This window comes from Lichenostomus cassidix, chromosome 2, assembly GCF_008360975.1.
Source record: "Lichenostomus cassidix isolate B80296 chromosome 2, HeHo_3.0, whole genome shotgun sequence".
Lineage (NCBI taxonomy): Eukaryota > Metazoa > Chordata > Aves > Passeriformes > Meliphagidae > Lichenostomus > Lichenostomus cassidix.
The window spans coordinates 7,034,063-7,058,950 of NC_139482.1; the positions used below are offsets into that span (position 1 = coordinate 7,034,063).

At 42.4% G+C, this 24,888-nt stretch overlaps 1 protein-coding gene across 5 annotated transcripts in view; it reads left to right on the forward strand.

The window, feature by feature from the left end:
• Positions 1-24,888, forward strand: part of DPP6 (dipeptidyl peptidase like 6) — a 526,589-nt gene that overhangs the window by 281,012 nt on the left and 220,689 nt on the right. The window contains exon 1 of one of the 5 annotated variants that reach the window (XM_085050256.1): positions 4,391-4,961. The exons of the other annotated variants lie outside the window; for them this stretch is intronic. Coding sequence (XP_084906382.1) covers positions 4,905-4,961 — 57 coding nt within the window. The 5' untranslated portion in view covers positions 4,391-4,904. Of the gene's footprint in view, positions 1-4,390; positions 4,962-24,888 lie in introns of those variants that run through there. 5 annotated transcript variants of the gene reach the window in all.

The window sequence follows — 24,888 nt, forward strand, 5'->3', positions numbered from 1 at the left end:
CCAAATGGGGACGTTGCTGTGCAATAATGTGATATTAGTGTTGTCACATTCTTGGAGAGGGGCAGGGCACAAACTGTGCTTCCAGAACAAAACAAAATTAAACTCCCCCTCTCCAAAGCTTATTCAGATGAGCACAGAACAGAAACCTCCAGAATTAGCAGCCAGAATATCTGTCTGCTTCCAAAGCACCTAAAACATAAACTCCTGTAAAAAGAGTTTCTAACCAACATCTACTACCTATCTAACTTTTCGAAAATCCTGTCCCCCTTAGAGCTTTTCCTTTGTTACATACCTCTGAGTAGATATCTCTCTTGTCATGTGCTTTCCTGGGCTTTGTGTCCTTCCTGAACAGGGAGCAAAGCAGCCAATTCAGTGGGAGCTGTCAGCAAGTGTGAAGCTCAGAGGGGCTGGATGTACAAAACCAGGTTGTGTGGTGTGTTCTGCTGGAGGTAAAACATTACTGCACCCCTGATAGAAATGGCACTAATGGCTTAGACCCACAAAAATTTCAAATATCTAACTCTCCATGAGATCTGGTCATTATCTGGAGGGGGAACATTAGCAGACTGTTCAAAGGTATGGTTAATCTAGTAGAATTAATTTCTATCCCACTGGCTTCAACTTCCTTGATGTGGCAATGAAAGGGGAATAAACATCCCAGTGTGGTACAGAACCCCAGGTTTCAATGGAGCAGAAGGGTTCTGCATCCAATAACTGTACCTGCTGCTGCTGCAGGCTTATCACTGCTTGGTCTGTGCTCCCTGGAACAGATGTGTGCAGCTGCAGGGCTCACTGAGCACAGGCTGCTCTTGGATCTGCCTTTGTAACATGCAGGGGATGGGAATGCTCTGCAGTGACTCCTGAGAGCTCATTGCTGCTTCTCATGGTGGAGCTGCTCTGCACCCAGAGACCTCTACCTCCATGGAAGGGCAGATTCAAGGATGGTCTTGTACCCTGATCTGCTTAAAAATGTTTGGCAGCAGTAAAAAACTGCTCCTTTTGATATCATGCACTGCTGTAATGAATCACCATAAACAAAGGTTACTGTGCTTTAGCTCCTAGGAGTTCTCAAGTCTTTGTGGTGATGACAGGTTGAGGTTTTGTTCCACCTTGTCCTCCAGAGCCACTGGAACAATCATTTCTATTTGCAGTGTTCAAGGTTTTCAAAAATCTTTGAGCAGGAAGAAGCTTTGTGGTGACTTTGTGAACTCCAACGAGAATTTTAAGAATTTTAAGAATGATTCCAGACCACAGTCTTGTTCCTGCCAATCTCAGGAGAATGAAGCACTTTCCTTCTAACAGAAAATGCTCTAGGACATGTGTGACTAATTTGTTACAAGGTAATTAAAAATTATCTGTATTACTGCAGTGCTGCAGGATTTCATTGAAACAAGCACTCTGGATGCAGATGAGTTGAGAAGTGGGAAGAGTTCCTTTCACCTGTCGCTGGTTTCTCTCCTGGTGGGAGGGAGTTGGCTGTCTGTCCTGCTGTGGTGCCTGAGGAGGGAGTTGCTGTCAAGCATAGGGTTGGCATTCACGTGGTTGTAGCTGGGATTTTGAACATGCAGCTTGGTTATGAGGAGAGCTCTCTGTGGGCAGAGTGGGGCTCCTGAGCTGTCCCAGTGGTGGAACAGTGGGGACTACGTGGATGGATGGAGGATGCTCCTGATGGGAATGCAGTTTTATGTGGGAGGGAGTGAGTCTGGAGATAAACCCTTCCCATGGCACAGGCAGGGAGTGGAGACAAACCTGTGGCAGTGATGGGTAGTAGGGCATTAACAGCCTGATGCATATTTAGTGCTGGCAGGGAGGGACAACTCACTGCCTGTGTCCTTGTGATCAGCTGGGGTGCTGTGAGGAGGGATGGATGGGAAGGTCACACTCCCAGGGTCCTTGTCTGCCAGTGTCTCCTGCAGTGCCCTAAATGGGACTGTCTGGGACCATCCTTCTGCCTGCTGGCTTTGGCAGATACAGATCCTTGTCCTTTGGTAGGGGTGTATTAATCTTTCCTCAGTGGTGACTCAGCCAAGCAGTAGCCTTGGTACCCCAACATAGCACAGAGGTCAGGCAGGAAGGCCTCAGCCCTGCTAATGTGTGAGGAGATTATTCTCTGCCTGCGAGTAAAAAGCATTTCTGAATGACAATGGCCACTGCTTCCTCCTCCAGTGTCTCCCCAGGACGTGTTTGGCAACCTCTCTGATCAAGGCAGGATGGTGACAGAGAGCTTGAGGATGTCACTGCCCCTGCTGCCACATCCTCCAGGCAGTGAGCAGCTGGTGGCCACCTGAGGGGATGACACACCCTGTCCTGGTCAGGGGTGATGAGGAGGCACTGCCAAGCAGAGAGATCAGGCATTCCAGAAACACTGGGTAGCTGTGCCAAGCGCTGGGAGATGCAGAGAGAACAGGCAGCCTCCTAATGCACCCCTGTAATGAGGCTCAGCCACATGCATTTGCATAGCTAACTGCTGGACTAATTAGCACAATTAACTTCTTATGTGTCCAACAACAAGCTTAGTGGAAAAAAATCTATACTGTAAGGGAGAGCTGCCTTTTCCAGAAAAACAGTGAAAACCAGTGTGTCTTAAGTTGTTAACTGTGAAAGAATTGAATCTGTATGGGGAGGGCATGCAGTGCAAGTGTTGAGGGGTCAGGGACATGGTGAATGGCACAAGTTTTAAAAGGCATCTGTTTTGCAGAAATGTCCAGGATGGATGGTAGGGAAATAAAAATACCAACCAACTAACCAACCAGCTAAACAGCCAACCAAAACCAACCAAATCCCCCCCAAAACATACACACCAATTTCAAATACAGTTTTGTTTTATTCGAATTCCTCTCAGAAAGAAAAATACCAGAAGTGTGGAGTAAAGCAACCCTTCATTACCACTCACAACAGGTAGAAAAGTAGACCAAGCCAATCGGAAAATTCAAACTGATCCACTTATATAAAAACTTGAGAACAATTCTCTTCTGATGGTTGGGGGAAAATGAATGAGCAATAACCTCACTATAAACATATAGAAAATATTATGACTTAAACTATGGGGACTAAAGAGATGGAATTGCAATGTAAGCTAGGACTCTGTCAGAGTATAGCCCAGCAAGAAATCAACACAGGCTGTTAGATTTAAATGCAAATTATTGTTTCTTGTTAGAAAGGTGCTGTTCACTTCTTTTTTTAACGAGCTGTTGCCTGGATTGTGGCACCTGGGACAAGGCAAGGTTGTGCTGTTTGCTACCAGCACAATTCCATGCTGCAGATCTTTCATGTCATGATTCCTATGAACTCCTGAATGTAATGATGAAAATGCTGAAATGCTTAGGGAGTCTGAGTGGTGGCTTGTAGATATTTTTAGGAAAACTTGACCTGCTGTTGATCTGTCCCTGAACCAAGGATCAAAGTTATCCCAGGTGTATTATTGACTGTAGTGGCATTGGTGAATGTGACCTTCTGTAATCAATCCGTGCTGTAAAACTGAGGATCAAATGAGGCATAATCACTTCCTTGTCAGATCAACTCTCTGATGCTCCCTTTCCCTAGCTGGTTATCCGCAGACTCAGCAGACATCCCAGCATCACGTGAGTGAGAAAACATTTCGCTTTACACAGCACTACAGCACTGAGGACAGCTCTGGGCTCCATCCTGGCTGTGCTGGGTGGGAGGTGAGGATGGGAGAAGCAGCAAGGTGGCATTTTCGTGTCCCCTGGTGCTGGGGCGGGTGAGGGCTTGCATCAGTCCCAAGCAAATACTGAAACACCTCCCCGCCGCTCCAAGTTTTGTCCAGCCATGCGAGGAGCCTTTCCCGGAGCGTGGCACTTGCTCTGTGCCTCGTGCTCAGGCACAGCCCGTGTCACCCCGTGCTGGCAGCAGGGTGGGCGAGCGGGCCGGGAAGGCTCCTTTGACAGCTCTGATGTGTTGGAGAGATCTCTGCTATGGCAGAGGAGCTGCAGGGAGCGAGCTCCGGCAGCGTGCAGCGGAGCAGGGAACGCGTGCTGGTGTGTCACCCTGCAACGTGACCTACATGGCAGCCACCAGAGCAGGCACAGCAGGGCCGTGCAGGGGCTGGGGGAGGCTGGGGGCTCCTTTCACCCTCCGGCAGTGGGGCAGGCAGCTCCCCGGAGAGCGCCGGCGCTCCGCGCATCCCTCGGCCGGGATCCGCTTCGCCGGGAGCGCCGCATCCTCGGAACCTGCGCTCGCAGCGGGGCAGAGGCTGCCCTTGACAAGCTCTGCTTCCAGCCGGGGACTCAGGGCGCCCGAGCCTCCGCAAGTTGGGAGAAGACAGGAGCGCGCCTGCCAGGAGCTCCGCGTGTGCGCGGCGCCGGCCCCGGGGGCTGCGGGATGCGGCTGCGGGATGCGGGATGCGGGCTGCGGGGGGCACGGCCCCGCTGCTCCCCGGGAGGGGCTGTGCCGGCTGTGCACATCGCAGCGCTCCACAGCCAGCCCCGGGCTGCCCGTGCATGCGCAAGGCGCGGGCGGCCGCCGTGCAGGGAGGTGGGGAGCGAGGACCACATCGCTGCCTCCGGCTCCGAGCTGCCAGTTGCTGGTTGCCAAGCAGTTATCATTGTTTCTGTGACGATTGCAGAGGCTGTTGCTAATTGAAGAAGCCCCCACAGCATCCTTCTCTCTGCTCCTGCTTCTGCTTTTATTTTAGAGGCTCAAGGGGGAAGACAGCCAGACTAGTGCTTTTTTACATTGCGTTTTTATTTGTTTCTTTTTCGTGGGGGTGGGAAATTTCTCAGCTGGTGATTAAGTGATGGACTAGTTACTCATCCGTATCCCTTTAGTCTTTGTGTGTGTGTGTGTGTGTGCGTGTATGTCTGAACACACAGACAAGCTTACACACACACACACACACAGAGTAAAATCCTGGTTGCCACTGCAGTGGGCACAAATAGGTGAGCATGACTACAGCCAAGGAGCAAAATGCATCAGGGAAACAAGCCCAACAACAAGACCAGGTAATGCTTATTTTCCTCAATTTCAAACAGATACGGGTTTGCATTGTGTAGCTTTGTGTTTCTTGTATGGTTATTGTGATTTCTTCTTTTTTTTTTTTTTTTTTTTAAATCTTTTTGGTGTCTGTTCTTAAAATTGTCAACTGAGTCACCAGTCAGTGGCAGGAGGAAAGTGCTGTGTAGCTGGGTTCAAGGTCTGCTTTCTCGGTGTGTGTGTGGAGACCTGGGGGGAAGCTGAAATTGTGCTATTTTTAACAGCCTGTACCTCTTGCTGAAGGCTATAGAGGTTTATTCTGTAACTTGTTTCTTACATGTGTGCTGGAGGGGGCAGGATGCTGGGATGGAGGCCCCTTCTCACAGGAGGAAGGGGGCAAGGCTCTTTAAAAGCCCCTCTGCAGACAGATAGAAAATTGTAGAAGTGGGGTTCAGCTTCTCACTTTGTTATGCACTGTGGGTGAATTTTTCTTGCCTGGCATTGTCTTGGAGGGGCACTTCAGGGTACAGCATGTGCTCAGGCTGTGCATGAGCAAGCAGGGCTGGCAGGGGGGGCAAAAAGCAGCTGCAAGTAGGTATAACTCCCACTGGCTTTGGGGGAAATTGCTGTGCTCAAACCACATCTGAACTCGATTAATTTATTCCTCTTGGTGGGTGCTTTATGTGTTTCTGTAGAGGCAGAAAGTTAAAGACTTCATTTTCTCTGTCAAACCTGTATTTTGGAGGATATTCCTCTCTGCCTGCACTTACCAGGACGGAATGAAATCAAAACTTTCCCTGTCAAAAAAGCAGAGGGTGGCAGAGAAAAAGGGATGAATGCTCAGCTGAAAAGGATGGGCATCGTTAAAAAGTGGTGGCAAAAGGGGAAGTCTGGTTGCGATCTCAGAGCTCCAGCTGAGGCTGGTGAAGCTTCCTGGGCTCCAGGGGCACTGGCAGATCAACATCTCCATTCTCCTCATCCCCACCTTGCCCTCCCCACGCTGGGTTTTGCCTGGGGGATTACGGTGGAGCCTGGACACTCCAGGTCTTCAATTTCCCTCATCTCCTTAAGATGTTGGAAGTTCTCCACTTTAATTTTTGGTTAGGACAGCACAGGAGGATAATTTAAACAGATCTCTCAGGGCACAAATTAATTCTTAAAATAGTTGTTCCTGGCTTGATAGGCTGAGAGCTTCACATATTGTTTTTTTCTTTTCTTTTTTTTTTTCTTGATACTTTATTTTAAGGAAGGGAAAATCATGGGAAAACACTAAGCACCACAAATAGCATCACATAATCTGCATTTTCAGGGTGACATTTTACTAATGACCAAAACAGGCTCAATTGTTCAGTGAAAACAAGAAGGTAACAACTTTGATACTCGGGGTAAAGAAACTGTGCCTTCATCTAACCCTGCATCTGTTGGACTTTACTTCTCTGTCCAATGCTTTTGGAATGTGTATTTTTGTCACTTTTTGCTGCAGGTTAAAATGAGTCTACCTGTGTTTCTGGGAGGCAGATGTTTTCATAAGTGCCTTTTCTGAACAAGGAGGGCTGTGGGGCTGTCCACTCCTTAAAGCTGTGTAAAAGTGTTGGGTTTCTTAAGTCAAGAAGTATATGTTGCCTTTTTGCAAAGGAGAGGTGTTTTTGTTTCAAGTACTGTCACCTGTCTAATGCCATTTGGCTGTTGGCATGCCATGTCTTTGCTACTTTGGTCTTCCTGCATGAATTATAAGATGCTCAGAATAGGTCTTTAGTATTATGCAGAATCTTGATTGAGGATATTCTATAACTGACTGAATTGCAATTATACCCGTATGGTACACTTAAATATTCTGGAAGTACATTCTCTCTCAGCTCTGCCCTAGAGTGAGCATGAAATAGAAATATCAAGAATATATAAATATCAATCATATTGATGAATATTAATGTCTGAGTCTGTGAGCAACTTTGCTCACTCCCATCATTTCTCTTATTGTTTTCACAATACATTATTAGCAAAATGGCTTGACAGCAGGGGGTTGAATCCAATCTCTGTCTATTGATTTGAGTGCACTTTTATCTTCCAACACCAAAAGCAGATCTAAATCCTTATTTTATCTAAAACTGTTCATAACTGAAAAAAGGCTCTATTCAAATTCTATTTCTAGCTGAAATTCTATTTCCAGGCTTGTGCATATCAAGAATTACTGAGGGTTTTTTTCCTGCTTAAAAGTGATCAGGAAGCTGAAAAATGTAGCCTGGAGGAAAACTGAAGGCAAAGTGCAGGTCTGGCTGTAGAAGACTGAGTCTTTTTCAGTAGCAGCTGCTGCTGTCGTAAGAGATTTTGACCATCCCTTTTCTGTGCTCCTTGCTGTGACATTCCCTGGATCCAGAGGCAAGCAAGTGACACAGTTGGCTTAAATCTGTGCTGTGTCCTACCATGCTAACCCAAACAGAAGCTGGGCACGAAAAGACACTGCAGGAACAGGGTGGGGAAAGTTTGAAAACATCTGCAGAAGCTTTGCAGGCATAAATTTAAAAATCTACTTTAGACTCATGTGTCTATATGGAAATGAAGTCATGTTCTGTCTTGAGATTTACAAAAATGATAATAATTAGAAAATGATTGGGATGTGGAGATAAGCAATGCACTGCCTTAGCTGCTGAAGGCAGGCAATCCCTTTCTTCCTTAGGTAATTAAAAATGCTTCCATACAATTTCTTTCCGATAAGCACTGCTGCTCTCCTTCCACTCCAGTTAAACTACTCAGAATTCCAATCATTTATCTCCTTGCTTATCTGTCTCATGAGTCTGAACTCCAAGTCTTTTGGACATCACGTACAGAAAACATTCTGTAAGTGATAAGTAATGCTGTCTGTTACTGTCAGGCTGTGATTGCTTGATCAAGATGTGAGTTGGATGTGGTTGCCTCTGTGCACTTGGCTGCTCCTGGCACAGCTGGGGTTTCTTGTTCAAGGCTGGAGTTGGACACTGAGCAGAGCACGATTATCACAGCTGGCTTGCTGCTAGACCCAGGGCTCAGAAGTCCATGGCAAAGCCTGCAGATGCTGATAGACTCAGGATCTGGCTCAAGAGGACTGGAGAATCTTGTTCTCCCTGGGTGTGTGGATATGCCATTAAAACGTTTTTCCATTAAAAAGGAGGAGAAAATAGCAACAGCAGGTCAAGTACTCTGACAATGTGCTTTATCTATTTACACGGGCTGAAGATCTTTGTGGTTTAACATAAGCCTGTAAATTTGTTATCTTAATTTAGCCTGATTCTTGTTACTTTTTATGGCCTTTGGGAATGCAAATAGCTCTGCAGTCATATATAAGGATAAGGAGGCTGATTTTTTAATGAAAATGTGATAACAGGCATAATGCTAAAATGAGACTTTTAAATATTTTAAAAAGTGAGTCAGCATATCAAGGATAACAGGATCACAGATTCTCAAAGAGCACTTTTTATAAAACATATTTAAAGGGTTGATTGGTTAATTGGGTATTTGAACACTGAGAATAAAGGATTGTTCTCATTTCTTTTGCTGTGTAGAGAAGAACTGTCATGGGCTTATGGGGAACAAGATCCTGCTCTGAAATGTGCTCGTGTCCTAGACAAGGTTATTAATGACTGCATGGAACTCCATGTGAAAAACCCAAAAAATAAGTGAGGAGACAAAATAGCTTGAGGGCTGCCTTATTGAAGTGGGGTCTGTGGAGGAGTAGGATCAGATCAATAGAACAGTTCTGCCTATTAGCTGTCATTAAGGTAATCAATTCCAAATTTTACAGAACAGCTGGATTTCCAAGTAAGAGGTGTTGTGTCCTCAAGTGGAAAAAGAACATATTTCACTTGGAAAACCTAGGCCAGACTCAGGAATGAAATGATGGAAGGATTAATATTTCATGCTGCTAATGTTCCCCTGCCACTCTGCTTCACAGAAATAGCCTGTAGTATCTTGAGGAGTGAGTACAGCTGGAGTATCAAATATACTATGCTGAAATGTGCTTATATTTGAGTAACTTTATCCAAATAAGAAAATAAGTGTGCACTTCAGCTGCATTATGAGGGCATTCCCCCTATGTTGTTATAATTCAGGTAATTCTGGGATTTCTGTACCAAGGGGTGTCAATCCCTGTGTGCTCTGCTCTTGTCCTGCAAGGTCACAAGTATCCTCAAACATTGTGAGCTGAGTCCTGTGCTGTTACTTCATTCCTAGAGTAGATTAAACTAAAAAATGTGGGTATGCTCACATTGGGAAGCAGTGTGGACTCACCCTATGAGAGTCAGGGAGATGGTATTGAGGTCCCAAACACACATTTTGAAATGGGGGGGTCATTTCAAACTCATTCCAGACTGATGTGAATGTCCTTTAGTGGCTGTTCAGCATCTTCTCACTTAGTACCATCTGAAATGAAGGCAGTTTCTGGAGTCTGACTACTATAAAATGTGAGTGAGAGCATGGTAGAAGGGTACAGCTGAGAGATTTGGCCAAAAGTGCATTTCTGAAATGAACAAAAGCACTAGAAGTGCCCCAATATGTCTTCAGTAGGAGAGATGCAGTCAAATAAATGTAACTTCGTGTGAGCTACATTCCTGTATCCAAAGATGTTCATAAATATATGTATATATGTTGGTTTTTTTTTTCCTGTGAGGTGTGACTTAAAATCGTTCCAGATCTTCTCTGCTCACTCGGCTGCTGTCTAATTTCTAATGATTTTCTAGTGATTTTCTAATCACTGCCCCTGGGTAGCAAATGTCTTGGTTGGTTCTACATGCTTTGCATGAAGAAATGCCATGATCCTGATTCTCCGTGACAACAAAGCCTCCTTACAGCACATGAGCAATACAAATTATGCCCAAAGAGTGCAGGATCCTTGCACATTGTAAACAGGCAGTAGTGTGCAGCAGGTTCAGGCATGAATTATAAGTTTTGAATTTTATCTCTTGAAATAAAGAAGAGATTTTGCCCTTTTGTTTGTCGATAGCATCCCTGTTGAGCACTAGATCACGAAGAGTACTGCTGAATCCTCTTTCTTTTTCAGCAAGGCTGGAAGTTACACATTGCAACTGAATGTTTGTAAGCAGATTGAGCTGTGAATTCACAAGAAAGCCCTGATTCACAGAGCCATTAGCTGGCAGTCAGACTCCCCACTGCAGCATCCCAATGGCACAGAATCCATGCAGAGGGATTGAAGAGCACCACGAAATACCTCTGAGGTGCCCAGATGCACCCCTGGGCTGAAAGGAGCCTGGTCTGGAGCTGTTGAACAGGTGGGAGTGAGTCTCTTGGGAGATGAGCTAATTTGGTGTGTTTTCTCAGGGATTTGTGATGGCAGAGCTCCTCCGTTCCTGGCTGGAGCTGGAAACTGTCACATGCCAAAGGTGAGCTCCTGCTTGTGAGAATCCCTTGTTCTTGTGGCAGAATTCTAGCTCAGGTTATTACAGCTGTGCAGAAATCAGCAGCAATGCTCACTTTGGGAAGGTGTCTGCCAAAGAGAAGGGAAAAAAGAGAAAGCTCTGATTCGCATAGAAAAGAATAAGTTTCTTTAGTTTTAATGAAGCTGTCTAATATTTGCTGTTAAAGGGCATAATTTTTTAAAAATAAAATTCTTCATATGAAAGAATACTTTCTCTTTTTTTTATAACAACTCTTTAAATTACATGTCTTATTGTAGACCCAACATAGGATTTCTCCAGGAACTCATAGGGAACATTTGTTTCATTCTGTTAATGGTATCTGCTCTATTCAAGAGATTAAATTTCCATAATAGCACTCCCAAGAACACTGTATTCAAGAACATGGAATTGCATCAAACTGGCAGTCTTTTCAAGCTGTTAGTACCACCAGCAATGCAGGCACCTAAGTGATGGGGAGGGGAAAACAGAGGTGGAAAGGAGCAAAACTGGAATCTCAAAAAGAGGAGACTGCAGAAAAGCCTTTTCAGTATCCAGTGCTGAAATGGAAGTGCTTCTGGGAGGTCTCTGGAAGGCCTCAGCCTCTAAAGTTCATACTTTTCCACAGGATGCTGCCTGAGATAGTGTAGATTTTACATGCTCTTTATACCTTGACCAGGTGGGATGTGCTCTGACTCTGTCCTTGGTACAGCTGCTCCCTCTGTTCCTGGCAGAGGTACCTAGTGTTGCATTCTTCATCATTAAATCTCCCTTTTGCTGTTGGGTAAAGACAAGGTAATCTGTCTCTGAAGCTCACCAGTTACCTGAGGTCATGGGGATGTGTTTGAATGCCAGAAGATTCTGAGAGAATTCGATGTGTCATTCCAGTTGTGGTCCATTAGCCGTGCTGTGCATTGCTGCAGGCATTTCATGAACAATGGTTTTACCTGCTTTCAGTTCTTATGTCTTTAATGCTGCTTCTTTGTGATCTTTACCCTGCATTAAGTTGTGGTGAATCATGGTCGCTTTGGATGATGTGAGAGAAGGCAGCACTTTTAAAATTACGTAGAGTACAGCAATATCTATCTTTTTATGTAGTATATTCTGTGTGTTTTACATTCACATTTTTTGATCTTTTGTCCACTTTCTTTCCTTTCATCTTTTTTTTTTTCAACATTCTGTTCTGCCCACTCTGATTCTTAAGTGGGATTTAAGTAAATGAAATAGAATCAGAGAAAGGAGAGAGCCAGCAGCAAAGACCAGGAAAGCTGTGTGCACTCCTCCAAAGGGCTGCTGCAGATGTCAAGATGTGAAGAACTAACAGTCAGAGGAGTGCATTCAGCGAGTTTGAAACCATTGTTAAACACAAATTTGGAGAGGGACCTGTATTTGAAACCAGTGAATGTCCTCAAGAATGGAAAGACAAGTTAGTATGAATTTCTGATTTAATAACAAATTTTGAGTGGGGTTATAAGTTGGCTTCGAATGACAATTCGGTGGGTGGAGTGTGGAACTTAGTCCTTCTTGTGTGCAGACTTCCACTGTGGCTTTGAGCAAGAGTGTTGGGTCCTCAGTGGCAGTCAGCAGTTTCTCTTCTGCTGAGATAGTCCTGTCACCTAAAATTGGAGGAAAAAAAAATATCTGGGACTCTCCTGAGGGTAAGAATATGAAATATGGAGTTCTGAGATACTGTAGTAACTCAGGGCAGCACAAGTACCTGAGATATCAGTGAGATGCACTCCTTGATGTTTGGGGAATGTAGGGAAAGGGTCACAGGAGAAAACCTGAGAGTTAAAACTCATTCTGAAGGTTTAGATATGAATAAGAATTTCAGCAGGAAAATATCAAGATAAAGGTAAATGCTGTCAGGACTTGAGACAGTTATAAGCAAACTTGCAAATGAGAGAGAGATAATGCACAGAATCTGAGGATTGTATCTGATTCTAAGATTGTGGGGACTTGAAGCAATTTTATTCTTTAAGGTAAGATGGAGATGCATCTTCCAGCTCTCCATCACATAATAGAGAGACCTTTTCCAAGAAGGACTAATTAATATTTTTTTTCAACAGAAATACTGCAGTATAATTAGGAGCCAGAGAGGTTAAATGGAAATGTAAATGGGGTAATGATGAGCCAAGGATATGCATGGCCATAGGTTAAACCAAAACCTTTCAGAAATGGAAGCCAGAAGCTGAAGTTTGGTGCTGGGCAGGCTGATGGAGAGCATCTTCCTGAAAGTCAGGCTGAGGGGATAAGCCAAGGTCAAGTTTAGAGTCTGCTAATTGTAGAGAGAAAACCTTGAAAATTGTTTTTTTTGTGGAAGTTGTTGGACGCTCTTAAGTGTGATGGTAGTGGAGAGGACAAAACTACTTCTCACCACCACTGGTGAAAATCCTTCACAGATCAAGGAAATTGTTGATCTTCAGAGGACCCTTCCAACCCTAACTTTTCTGTGATCCATGCAAGAGAAGATGGTGAGTGGGCTAGAGATTGGCTATTAACTGTCTGGACTAGCTATGGGAATTACAGCAGAAGCAGGATTGGATTTGGGGGTTAAATATGATTGTGGAGGAAGGAGCTTCAGGCACCTCTTCACCTGCCTGCCTTGAGCAAAGCAGCAAAAAGGGGTTTATTTTTGCCAGCTCTCAGACACCCTGCTCCCCTTCAGAAACACCCTGCCTCCAAAATAAGTACTTAAATAACACAGTAACCAGAGACATGGCCTGCTTCTCTGTATGAGGGATGTGGTGGGGAAAAGGCAGCAGCTGTCTTTGCCAAGGGAGAACATTCCCAAAAGAACAAGAAGAAGAAAATGATTAAGAAGGAAATGGTTTCCTCTTGCCCAGGGAAAGTGCTCTGCTTCTCTCATTGTCCCTTGCACTCCCCATCCCTGAGTGCCCTGCTTATCTGTGCCCTTCCTGCTGCTGGACTGAAGCTTTTTTTTTGAGAGACAACCTGTGTGCTGTCTGCATGATAAATGCTCAGTGGCAAGCAATGTAGGGCTATTACTATTATGAGACACAATTTTGTCAAAGAAACTGCAGGTGAAAAGTGCAGATAGACCATAATTTCTCAGAGTGGGTTTTGTCCAAGACTGCTGAACAACATCTGCTCACAGAGGCATAACAGGGGCTCTGCTTTGGGATCTTGTCTTGTCAATAACCCTGCAGTGCCAACATCGTGGCTGTGCCTCTGGGCTAATGGCCTTGGCAGGGGAGGCTGGTGAAAGGATGGAACAATCTTGTTTTGCTGGTGAGTGAGGAACACTGTTGGAAGGCATTTCCCTGTCTCAAATATCACTTTAAAAAAGCTGAAATGCAGATGATCCTGGACAGAGGATAGAGCAGTTTTGTTAGAGTTGTTGTGTGCTGGGATGGAGAGGGTCAGTAATGGGATTCTGGAGAGTCACCAAGGCAGCAGGAGCATCCAGACATCGTCATCTGCTGCTCCCTCACACTTGGTGTGTCCCTTTCAGCTCTTTGGTGAGCATTCACCACCATCCCAGGGTGGGAAAACCCTTATTGCACCTTTATGAATACACAATTCTGAGCTGAGTGTGTCTCAAGCCCTGAGTGTGTCTCATGGTAAAGGAGGATGAAAAAGACTGAAGAAAATATTTATGAAGAGTTAAGCTGAGTTTGCAAACAAAAAGATCATGCAAGAAACCATTAGAAAGGGGAAGAGGATGAGTTTGAATGAAGTAGCAAAACAGCAAAGCTGGAGACTGAATTGTCTTTTTTTTTAACCCTTCAACTTACATCCTTTGTTGGTCTGAAAACAAGTGGCTGTTCCTTTTATTGTTTATAACACCATAAGAGAGAGAAAAGTAAATTTTACATAAAGTTTCACAATGCTTTGGCTAAAGTAGTTTCTATTGCCGCTTAACTGCTGCTGAGCTTGAAATTGGAGTGATAATAAGCCTTCATCTGAGGCAATTAGTCTGCAGTTTTTGACTCCATTACCTTCTCTTATGTCTGTAGCCCAATAGTTACATGCACATATTTGAGACTTAGTTGTAGTAAGATATTGTCAAAAGTGAAATCCCAACTTAAACTTTAATTTATTGTTAATTTAGCTTGTCAGAGATACTGTAATAAACATATAATAGGATATTATAGGGAATGCATTTTGGGTCATTAATTTAGCTTAATCACACACTGTGACCAACCTCTCAACTCTTTTTGTGTCGAGTTAAAAGGGCTCTGATACTTAATGTGATTGTGGGAATTAACAAATGGTACATGAAGTTGTAACTGTGCTTAAGTGTGCTGACAGCCTCACACTTATATGGTTTTGTTTTCATGGCCAGGAGCAAACAGGTTGTTTTCAAATGAATTTGTATCTTGTGCCTGAGATAGAAAGAAATTCAAGGATGGACAAGGAGAACATTTAAACTCAGCCCATATTAAAATGAGAGAGAGAAGATATATGGGATTATATATGGAAAAGCAGATGATGCAGCTTGAAGAATTTAGTAAGGAAAAACTTCACCATAGTTATTATATGACATACGGTGGTGTTAGAGAAAAAGGAGAAATGGCTCAAGGTGGAGAAGTATAATGAAGCTCCTTTTTTTTATTACCTAAATTTTAGATTCTGTAGATATTGCACTGAGTGTATTAAGCATTAACTAGTCCTTCTAGCAGGAAATTTGTTTCTCAACTTTTCTTCTTCTCCTTAAGAATCCCTGGCACTTCACAATTTAGTTGAATCTAATATACTAACAACCTTCCTTTTTCTAATTCTCATGTGTTTAAATCACATTTTCATCTGTGATTTAAAAGTTAATTTACAAATGTTGCTGAGAATGCTGATCCATTGAATCTAACGAGGACTTGAGATTAATCTTTGTGAGTTTAATCACTGGAGGGTCCGGTTGCATTAAACTGATTTATTTTCCATGGAGTTTTCCTCATAAGGTGCAACATATAGTTTTACATGGATTATATTGGTGGTTGACTTTGCCACTGCAAGTCATAGTATAGTTATAATTCTCCTGTACTTGAGAAATGTTACCTTCCCACCCATAACACCTTTGAGGGCAATACCAAGGAAATAGATGGTGTCTCCTGTTGGTTTTGTGCCTTGTTTACAAACTGGGCTTTCCAAAGTCCTTCTGGGAGATTAGGAGACTGAGTTGTTGTCTGTGAGGTGTCTTTCACTCAAATGTGTTGAATTCAGTGTTGATACTGGGCTGGGTGATGATAGCATCCATGTGTAAGACAGAGAATTTTAAGGAATTCTGGAGAGTGTATGTATCTGAATTTAAAGATGTTTGGCAAGAGTGGACAAATTGAGAATAAGTCTGTTGACTTCATCAAGGCATGAGCTGGCCCCTGTACTGTCTTTCACTAACTTCAAAACTCTTATGAAGAAAATTGAGGCTTTAAATCTACAAGAGCAACAAACTTGTACCTAACAGATTTATTCCAGCTGGCTCATTCTGTTTTCATGTGGTTTTTGTTATAGAAATAGCTGATATTATAAACAGTTTTGTGTGCTCTTCTGTCACTGTGGGGAGAAATGCTTCTTCCAGAAGTCAGATTTCTCTTAGGTTCTCAGATGTGTGGAAATCTGATGGGGCTCTTTGTGAGAATGGACTTCAGGATTAGGACCACAATATAAATTAGGCTTGTATACACACTGGAATGAGGTTGCAGGCCTGGGTTCCTCATCATTTGTTTCAGAAGATTTATCACTCATTGGCTCCCATCCTCTGGCTTGTGAGGAAATACTGTCCACACTAGTCTCCTGACCTGGAGGTGGGAGGTGACCAGAATGCACTTGGGGACCTCATAGGTTCCCTGCCAAACCTCCATTCTAGATTCTGTGCTTCCTATAAATTCCTGTAGATTCCCAGAATTCCTGCAAGCTCCTATAAATTTTAGAACTTCTCCAGTCAGTTAAATAATGCTCTTAGCATCTGGGGAGTAAATCAGTGTTATCAGTAAATAAATTGTCATCCTGCCTGTCATGCCAAAAGGGAGCAATTTTGTTTTTGTTCTTCAGCATCCTGGTGTGAATTCCAGAGAGACTCTGGTGATCAATAGCACACAGCTACTGTCACAGGCTAAGCTCAGGTTTTAAGTCTTCAGTGATCTCCCTGCTGTAAATTACAGCTGTTTGAAACTATGATGCATAGTTGTTTTCCTGTAAAATGCAGTTCATTTGTGCAAGGATATTCCCAGTAAATCATCCAACTCAAAATATATTGGGGAAACCTTTCAAATCTCGATGGAGCTCTGCCTCAGGATTGAGAGGGAGCTGGCTAAAAGCTTGTGGCTCAGGGCTGTAAGGAGGGCAGGGACAGGTGGCTTTGAGAGGAGCCCTGAGGAAAAGAATTTGGGAGTGTTGGTGGGTGAGAAGCTCAATGGTCTAAGTCCTTCCAACCCAAACCATTCTAGGATGCTATGGCTCCATATTGAGTATGTTGGACCATAAACCTAGTTTTACCTAAGAATTTGTGTGTGTCTACTTTAAAATGTAAGCCAAAAAAAGACTGAGATCAGATTTTATGGGATCAGGAATTACCAAATCAGAAAAAGCTCTCATTGTTCTAAAAACATTTCTGCTGCCCAAATATGTGATAAATTTCTGGGTTCATTCTCAGAGGTTTAAAATATCTGAAAACTGAAACTTTCGATACAATTGGAGTTAATTACACCCCCCCAAATTAATCTAATGAATCTCTTCCCCATTTTGCTCTAGGAAAGTCAAGAGGGCTTGGCTGGTTGCTGCTTCTGTAATAAAGCATTCTGGAAATACTGTTTTATGTACACAAAGATATGAAGTAATTGAGCTCAACAGGCCATGTAAAATACACATGAGAAATAAAGTATCTACTTGAGGCTAAAAATATGATCCTAAATGAATCCTATTGGGATGGTGTGTGCTCATGCTACTTCTAGTCCTCTCACTGCAAGTAGAGCTTATTTCTCTTTGCTTTTGTTTGCCAAATAACTTTTTTGTCATTTTTCTTTGGCCTTTATGAAAAAAAGTTGGAGAAAGAATCAATTCTTTCTTCATAGAAGTTGCTACAGCAAGGTCTACTGCGATAGAAGATTGTGCATAATCCCACAGAGCAGAAGAATAGATGTAGCAGAGGTTTGAGGAAGAATTTAATGAGAGATTATAATGAATCTAAATGAGTGTGCTCTTTCACTGTGGAGTTAGTGTTAAGGGAGGCTGTGATACACATGTTTTAAACCAAATTCCAGATTATTTTTCCTTCATTTCCAAGCAGGCTCTTACATTTTTGCTCACAATTGCCTATGGGTTGCAAGAAACACAGTCTCCAACATCCACAGAGCCTATGTTTTGTTCTGCTTGGCCCATTTCTTGAGTAAATGGTTTATATTGTTCCAAAAGAGAAAATCAGGAATTCGCCTGTTGTAAGCTACTCACCAAATGCTGTTTGTACTTTTGTGTGGTTGGCTGCTGATCAGGTGCAATGCATAACTTTTATTTATTTTCATTGCTGAAACTGCTGTTAAAACAAGAGATGACAGTTGCTCCAAGGAGGCTGAATTGAGGTGACACTCAGATGTTTATACTTCATTACTTTTCATTGCCTTGACAGTTTCTTGTAGAGTTTCTTTCCATCACAGAAGCCTTCAATTACGATTAGGCCATGGCTCCATGACAAAAAAACTATTGAACTGCATTCTGTATATTATTTGTCAACGTGGATAATACAACTAACTCAAGAGCAGATCAGCTTCAGTTAGGGGATTCTTCAAGACTGGTTGTGTTGGCAGTATGCAAATGGGAAGATCTGTCTGGAAAAGGTGTGGCATTCACTTCTCCATTTGTGCTGACTGTCCTTGTAAATATGAACTATTATTACATTATCCTTTTTCTTTCATATCCTGTGAGGAAGGAGAGGATACACAAACAATTTATATTAAGCCAGACTCTTAGCTCAAGACTGACAAAATCATTGCTGTCCATTTTGTGTAATTTTGGTAAAAAAGAGAAGACTAGGAGGAGACTAAATTTATCTATTTATTTTCTTTTAAATAAATAAATAAATAAATGAAACCCACCTGTCACCCTTGCCTGCAGGAATTATGGATTTACAGGTAGAAAGATTTTTGCAGAATGAGCTGCTGCTGTGGTTAGTGTCTCAGATCCCCTCCTCCCTGCCTGGGAGGTGGTTTGCAGAGGGGTCTGGAGACAGAGGCTGCTGTTTCCCTGGGTGCTGCCTGGCTCAGCATCCCTGCTCCTGCCCTGACACCGCGGCACAGGCAGATGGCTGAGGGTGGCACAGAAGGCTGCTGTCCATTTTTAGCAGCAGATTTCAGTGCCTGCTAGCCACTTACTCTTTTTGTCATTTGGGCAATGATTCAAATTCTGGCCACATTATTTAGCTTTCAAAAAGCTGGGGTAGCTCCTCATATTTTTAGAGCATTTGGGACAAATATCCTCCTGAGTTTTGTCTTATATTCAGCATCGTGCTGATGAATGATGTGATTCTGTTTGTTGTGAAATGCACTCTGCGAGCATAAAATACAGCAAGGACTGCTCAACAAGCTTCAGAGACTTATTTACCTAGCTGGGCTTTGGCAGGAGATGACCAGTTAACATGAAAACCCAGGAAGAAAATCAAATAGTTCTGGGAGATGTTGAAAGTAACAGATGAGAAGAGGCTGCTTGCAGAATTTTAATTCTACACAATAAATTATTGCTGGCAAATTGAACTGCTGCTTGCTTTTCAGGGATATTAGAGAGCTGGAAATAATGCATATTTTAGCCAGGCAATCATCTACTGCCTTTTGTTGACAGACAAGTAAAACATGAGCAGGGAAAAAGACTAATTAATCATTACTTTATGTAACCTTTACCAGCATGATACAGCATTTGCATTTGGGTCCTAGTGTGCAGTGTTCATTTACATCAAGTCTGGTTTGGTTTTGTTTTTTTTTTTTAATTGCTGTAAGATCCAGGAATAAAACAAATGGAAATATTGTTTTTGGGGAGCCTAACAGAGTTAGTTGTCCAAGTCCAACCAAAAATGACAGCCTGAAATGTCTCCACTTTCTGTATACCACATAGTTGGTAAATAATGCCCAGGGGAGAAATTGTTGAGTCGTGATAAATTGTTGAGAGTCCAAAAGCTATTGTTGGTCTCACTGGGGACCACTGAAAGCTCAGTGCTCTTGGAAACCCAGCCAATTATGCAGGTGCTTAGGCATGGGCTTTGAAGGCTTACTTTTCTTGCTTTTTAAAAAGGATGTTTTTTTAAAAGCTTTTTGTCATTACTGGTCATTTATTTTTCCCTCTGTTGTCTTTAGAAAATATCTGAAAAGATAGCAGACTTGAAACAAACACGTTTGAAGTGCTGTGTGGCATTTAGTTCAGGAAACTGAGGGTGGTCTTTGGGTTAGTATTGAGAAGGAAAAGGTAGCAGTTTCTCAGATTTGAAAACATTAGATAATCCTGTTGAGTTTTGTCTTTTCCTTTGCATCCAGGAGATAATAATGGAGCTGGAGGGTCATTTTAGTTATGGAATGTAGTTTGTTTTCTTTTTTTAGTTGGAATGTAAGAGGCTCTGAAAGACCTTGGGACCAGAGATGCTCTACAATAACTGTTTTATTATTAATGAACATTAATTTTAATTATAGGGTTATGTGATTCAAATATATTTAAAGATGACTTCCTTACAGAAAGGTGTATGTTGCTAAAATGGCTCTTTCCACATATAATAATAATAATGCCTAACACATTTGTCATGTTTTATGTCTTTGAATTGCTTTTAAAAATATTCTTTCTGACATCTCAGTGATTTAGGTAAACTACATTACCCACACTTGGCAGAAAGGGAAGGCTAATACAGGAATGAAGAATACAGGCTTGCCCAGGGCTATATTACTCCTGTATTTCAGGCTCCAAGCCCATGAATTGCACTGATGATCAGTGCTGTGGGGACAAACAGTTTGGGTCAGCACTGGCTTCAGGCAGTTTGTAGACATGTCCTACATTGCTTAAGCATTTTGAGAACGTTAACCATGATTTATTCATCCATCCATTCTGCTACTCAGGTTTGGATTCTTTTAAATGAGATCAAGCACACTTGGATCTTTGGGTCTTTATGAGCACTTCTAGAGATCTGACAGTCATCTAAAGGATCTCCTTCTAAACCAGACTCTAGCAAGCAGCCATGGATATTAATAATCCATCAGGAGATCATGTGCACACTGATTATGCTTACTCATGTATGCACACACAGATTCACAGACAAAGAGCCCATCAAGAAAATCATCAAACAAATCCTTGTGCCTGGCAGCATTCAATGAGCTCTGAACCTGAGGGCAAGAAATCACTGTTGTAAATCTAAAATGCTTCCAGAAAGGTGTTAGGCACTATGTCTCCCCTTGGAAAAGCAGCATTTTCCAGCTTTCACAGGATTTCTACTGGCTTAAGTAATAACTGACCAGGGAAATAAAAACAGATCGGTGCACCACTCTCAAAAAATGTCTCATCACTACAGTAGAAAATAGTTCCTTTCCCCTGCAGATGGTTCTAAATTTGAAGTGGTTTGTTATTTGTTCCTGAAGGAAGAAGAATTTCATGATATCTGCTGCTTTGTGTCAAAAAAATACCCAAGTGCAGTGGGTCAGTGCTTTGCAGTGACAGGATGAAATGAGCCCCAGAAGAGCCTGTCGGATGCACTGATCCTACTCCTCCTGCAGCCAAGTGCCTCAAAGCTGTTAATGAATTTAACCTCAGTGCCTGGGATGCTGGCACAGCTAATGAAGCCTGGACAGACTGTTTTGGTTGCTTGCTTAGTGTTCTAACTATAGCATGCTGCACACTTACCTTTAATTCGTGTTTCTCCTTTCGCAGGGAGAGGTTAGAGGCACAAATTGATGATCCAGCTCTCTCTCAGACCAGTGCTTAACCCTCGCCTCCCAAGCCTTGAGTGCTTTCTCCACTGAATCAGCCTTTCTCCCAGAAAATTCAGTGTCTCCTGTCACTGGCAGTGACAGGAGTTATTTTATAACCTGCAAATGTGTTTGCTTCCCTTGAGGAGCAGAGTATATGTTATTCCTTAGTGGGCAAATAGGAATGGCATGAGGGACATGTGGACAGTGCTGCTCTTAGCTGTCCCCCTAGACAGATGGTTCTGTGGATTGCTGGCCTGAGAAAGAGAAATATGATGAGGTCTTTCAGGAAAATCCCTGAAATTTCTCTCTTTCTGCTTTTCATAGCATGGCAAAGTGACAGCATTTTCTATAAGCTACAATTAATGAGGGCAGGAGGACCTAGAGAAAGTGTGGAGGCTGGAGGAGAGGCAGCCTTCCCTTGAAAATAGAAGTAGTGTGTTAAAAATATATATGTGGGGATGAGGAAAAGTCATTAGTCAAAGAAATCATCATCACCCTCTGTTTCTTGTTCTTTCTGGAAATTCTGCATCTGAAGCTATAGATAGTTTCTGTCCTGAAATACTCCAAGTGCTCTTTCCCCTTCCCTTTGGCTCTAACAATATTAGTGGCATAGGGCTGGCTGGACAGTCCTGTATTTTGCAAAAGACAAGGATTCTGCCACTTGGTTAACTCCAATAAATGCTGTTTTTAAGAAGTATTTCTCGATTAAGTATGATAGCCCTTTGTCTCTAATGAACTAGTCAAGGTATTGCTTTTATTTCTATTATGTCCATACATTATCAAGCAATAAATGGAGATGTGCACAAGTAAGTGAAAATACCCACCCAAACCCAACCTCTCTTATCCAAAGAAAAAAGCAAATAAGGTTAAAACCAAATGTTGGGAAGCTTGAAAGAAGCCAAAATGCCTTATTTAGGACTTTAAGAAGAGTAATATCTTTGATATTATTGGAGTCTAATACTGATATGTATATGTCTAATACTGACAATACTGATATGTTACTCTCTAGGACTTCAGGCTCAGTTGATGGCATCAGATGGAGTATAAGGACCAAGAAAGATATTCTGATAGCTGAGGAGGTTAAATGATGTCATGAGGCCACTCCAAAGCACCCTTGTGCTTTAGTTTCCATGTGGTTCTGAGTGATCCCCTTAGCCAAATTTTTCACAGGTTTAACAGCTGCCATTTGTCCCATTTTTTTGCCCAATGCTCGCTGAATACAGTCACTATGTAAGAGTCTGGATTCTAAACTTTCTTTTTCTTTTCTGACTTTCAGAAGTGCTAGACATTCCTAGCTACAATTGAACTAGATAGGAGCTATACTTAACCATATAAAGTTATGATAATTGCTCTCAACAAAATCAGATTTCAGGCATCTGAAATTAAACACCCTAAATTAGCAGAATGTTTGACCTTAATCATTCTCTGACTCAGCTCCCATTCTGTGTAATGGGATAACATCTTCCCTTCACCACGTAGAGGTGCTGTGGGAAGAAAGTGATGAATATTTGAAGCACTCAGGTATTGTAGTGACGAGCTCCATAGAAACTGCCATGAGAAAATTGATAACTCTGCCTCTAGAGCAGGTTGGGATTGTGGGCTGCAAAATACGGTGAGGATCAAATGAAATATTGAAGAGACCTCATTATGTGTGAGCACCAAGCACTTGGTGCAGTGTCTGAGGCAGCTGAAAGTATGTGGGATGTGTAATTAGACTTCTGCACAATCCATGCAAACAAAGGGCTGAATTACAGCTTGTGGGCCTTGAGGGTTGAATTTGATATTGCCCAACTTACTGCCTATGTGGGAACCTTAACTTTAAGGGGTATTTAGTCTCTTATCATTGATTACAGGTGAGATTTTCTAAAGCACTTGGCTCTTCCTCTCTCTGTTGCCTGTAGAGATAACAGGACTTTATGGATGGCTTCAGTGGGAGAAAAGCTAGACCAGTGTTGAGTATTTTCAAGTCACCAACAAGGATTTATGTTGCACGTTGCCTGAAAAATACACTGGGAATAAAATGCAGTTTTTGATGCTTGGACTCAGTGAAGTTCTTGTCATTCCTAAGGGCTGTTAGCTTTTTCTGTTAAGAACAACCTTGTATGTGAGATGCTAAAATTAGGTATTGGCAGTGTTTGTTGCTGTTTGCCAGTGCATAACATGAGTAGGCACAATCTCTCTTATTAACCTTGAATGCAGAATCCCATTGACCTGGTTCTGAACATCAGAAACCTTGGGGTAACCTCCAGAGGCTTTTATCTGACATGCACTGAGTGGTATTTAAATGACCCAGAGTCAAGTTTTAGTATTATTTATATTGCAGAAAGCATCAGAGATCAAAACCTCATTGTGTCAGGTTCTTATCAAGCACTGCCACGAAGATCTGGCAGTATAAATTGACAAATGGAGTTTTTTATTCCTGTGTTGCACACAGAGAAGACAGAATCTGGCCTGCAGAAAGCAAAATTTGTTTTATGCTCACTGAAGAAGGGGAGAGGTTTCCTCAAAGTCAGGCACAGGAGTCACTAGCAGTATCCAGAGCTGTTGGGTCAGAACTGTAATTTTAGCAGCATTAATTCCTTTCTCATCTCCTTTGCAGATACAGTCTTCCAGCTTTCATGCTGAGATTTTGCTTTTTTTTCTCTACCCATTTAAGAATTTTTCTGTCCCTTTTACATAAGCAATGTCTTATATTATTAGCAAATAATTGTCTTCTTCTGCAAAAAGATTTTTTTTTAAATCATAGCTGTTCTCATGGCACTTACCATGTCTCTTTGGAACTTTGGAAACCAGAGTGTACCTAATTGATGCTACAGTGCATTCCTCCCACCTCTAGCATAATTTTCTGCCATAACCTTGGCACAGACTCCCTGATCCTGCACATTTTCTTAGGAGTAAAAAAAGAGCCATTTGAACTGCTGCAATTTGTGATCTCACAGGGAAAACATAATTTCCTTAGAAGCAGCAGGAGCAAATCGAAGTATTCCTCACCGAGAGAGCAGCAATTGGATTGAAACTCCTGCCTCAACCCCCTGGAGCTGCCCACTCTCACAAACCAATGGAATGCTTTGGAAAACATCTGTCAGCTCCCATGGAAGCCCACTGGTCCAGCACCCTGTCTTTTTTTTCATTGTTTCATGGGTTCCACCTGCTCTGGTGAGCTGTGATATCAAAGAGCAATAATAATCTTGCAGTAGCACAGATGTACCCAGGTACAAACTGAGATACTTTTCACAGGAGAATATTGGTTTGCCATGCTGAATTCTGGTTCAGAGATGACCACATCTAGAGGTGGTGAGAGTAGATGAAGAGACTGTCCTTTCTGTGAAATAATTGTTCAAATTTTTATCTAATGTCTTTAATTAAATGGACTTCCCGGTGCCCTTCGTTCTCCCTTTGCCACAAATCTAACCCCTATTTTTAGGTTATCTTGTAGTTATTCATACTGTAATAGTATCTAGTAGCTCTGGTCATTGTAATGGTTTCTGTTTACAAGGAAATGAAGAACTAAGTGTAAAACAAGAGATCATGTTGATGAGGAGCACAGAAGATGAAACAGAAAGAAGCAAGACAATAAAAAGGCCACTTTCTTACTAAGGTTTTATAAGGATACCAAAGTACAGGGTTATACACTGAGAGCATTACAATACTGAGGATCAATGATTAGGAATGAATAACATGCTCATCCA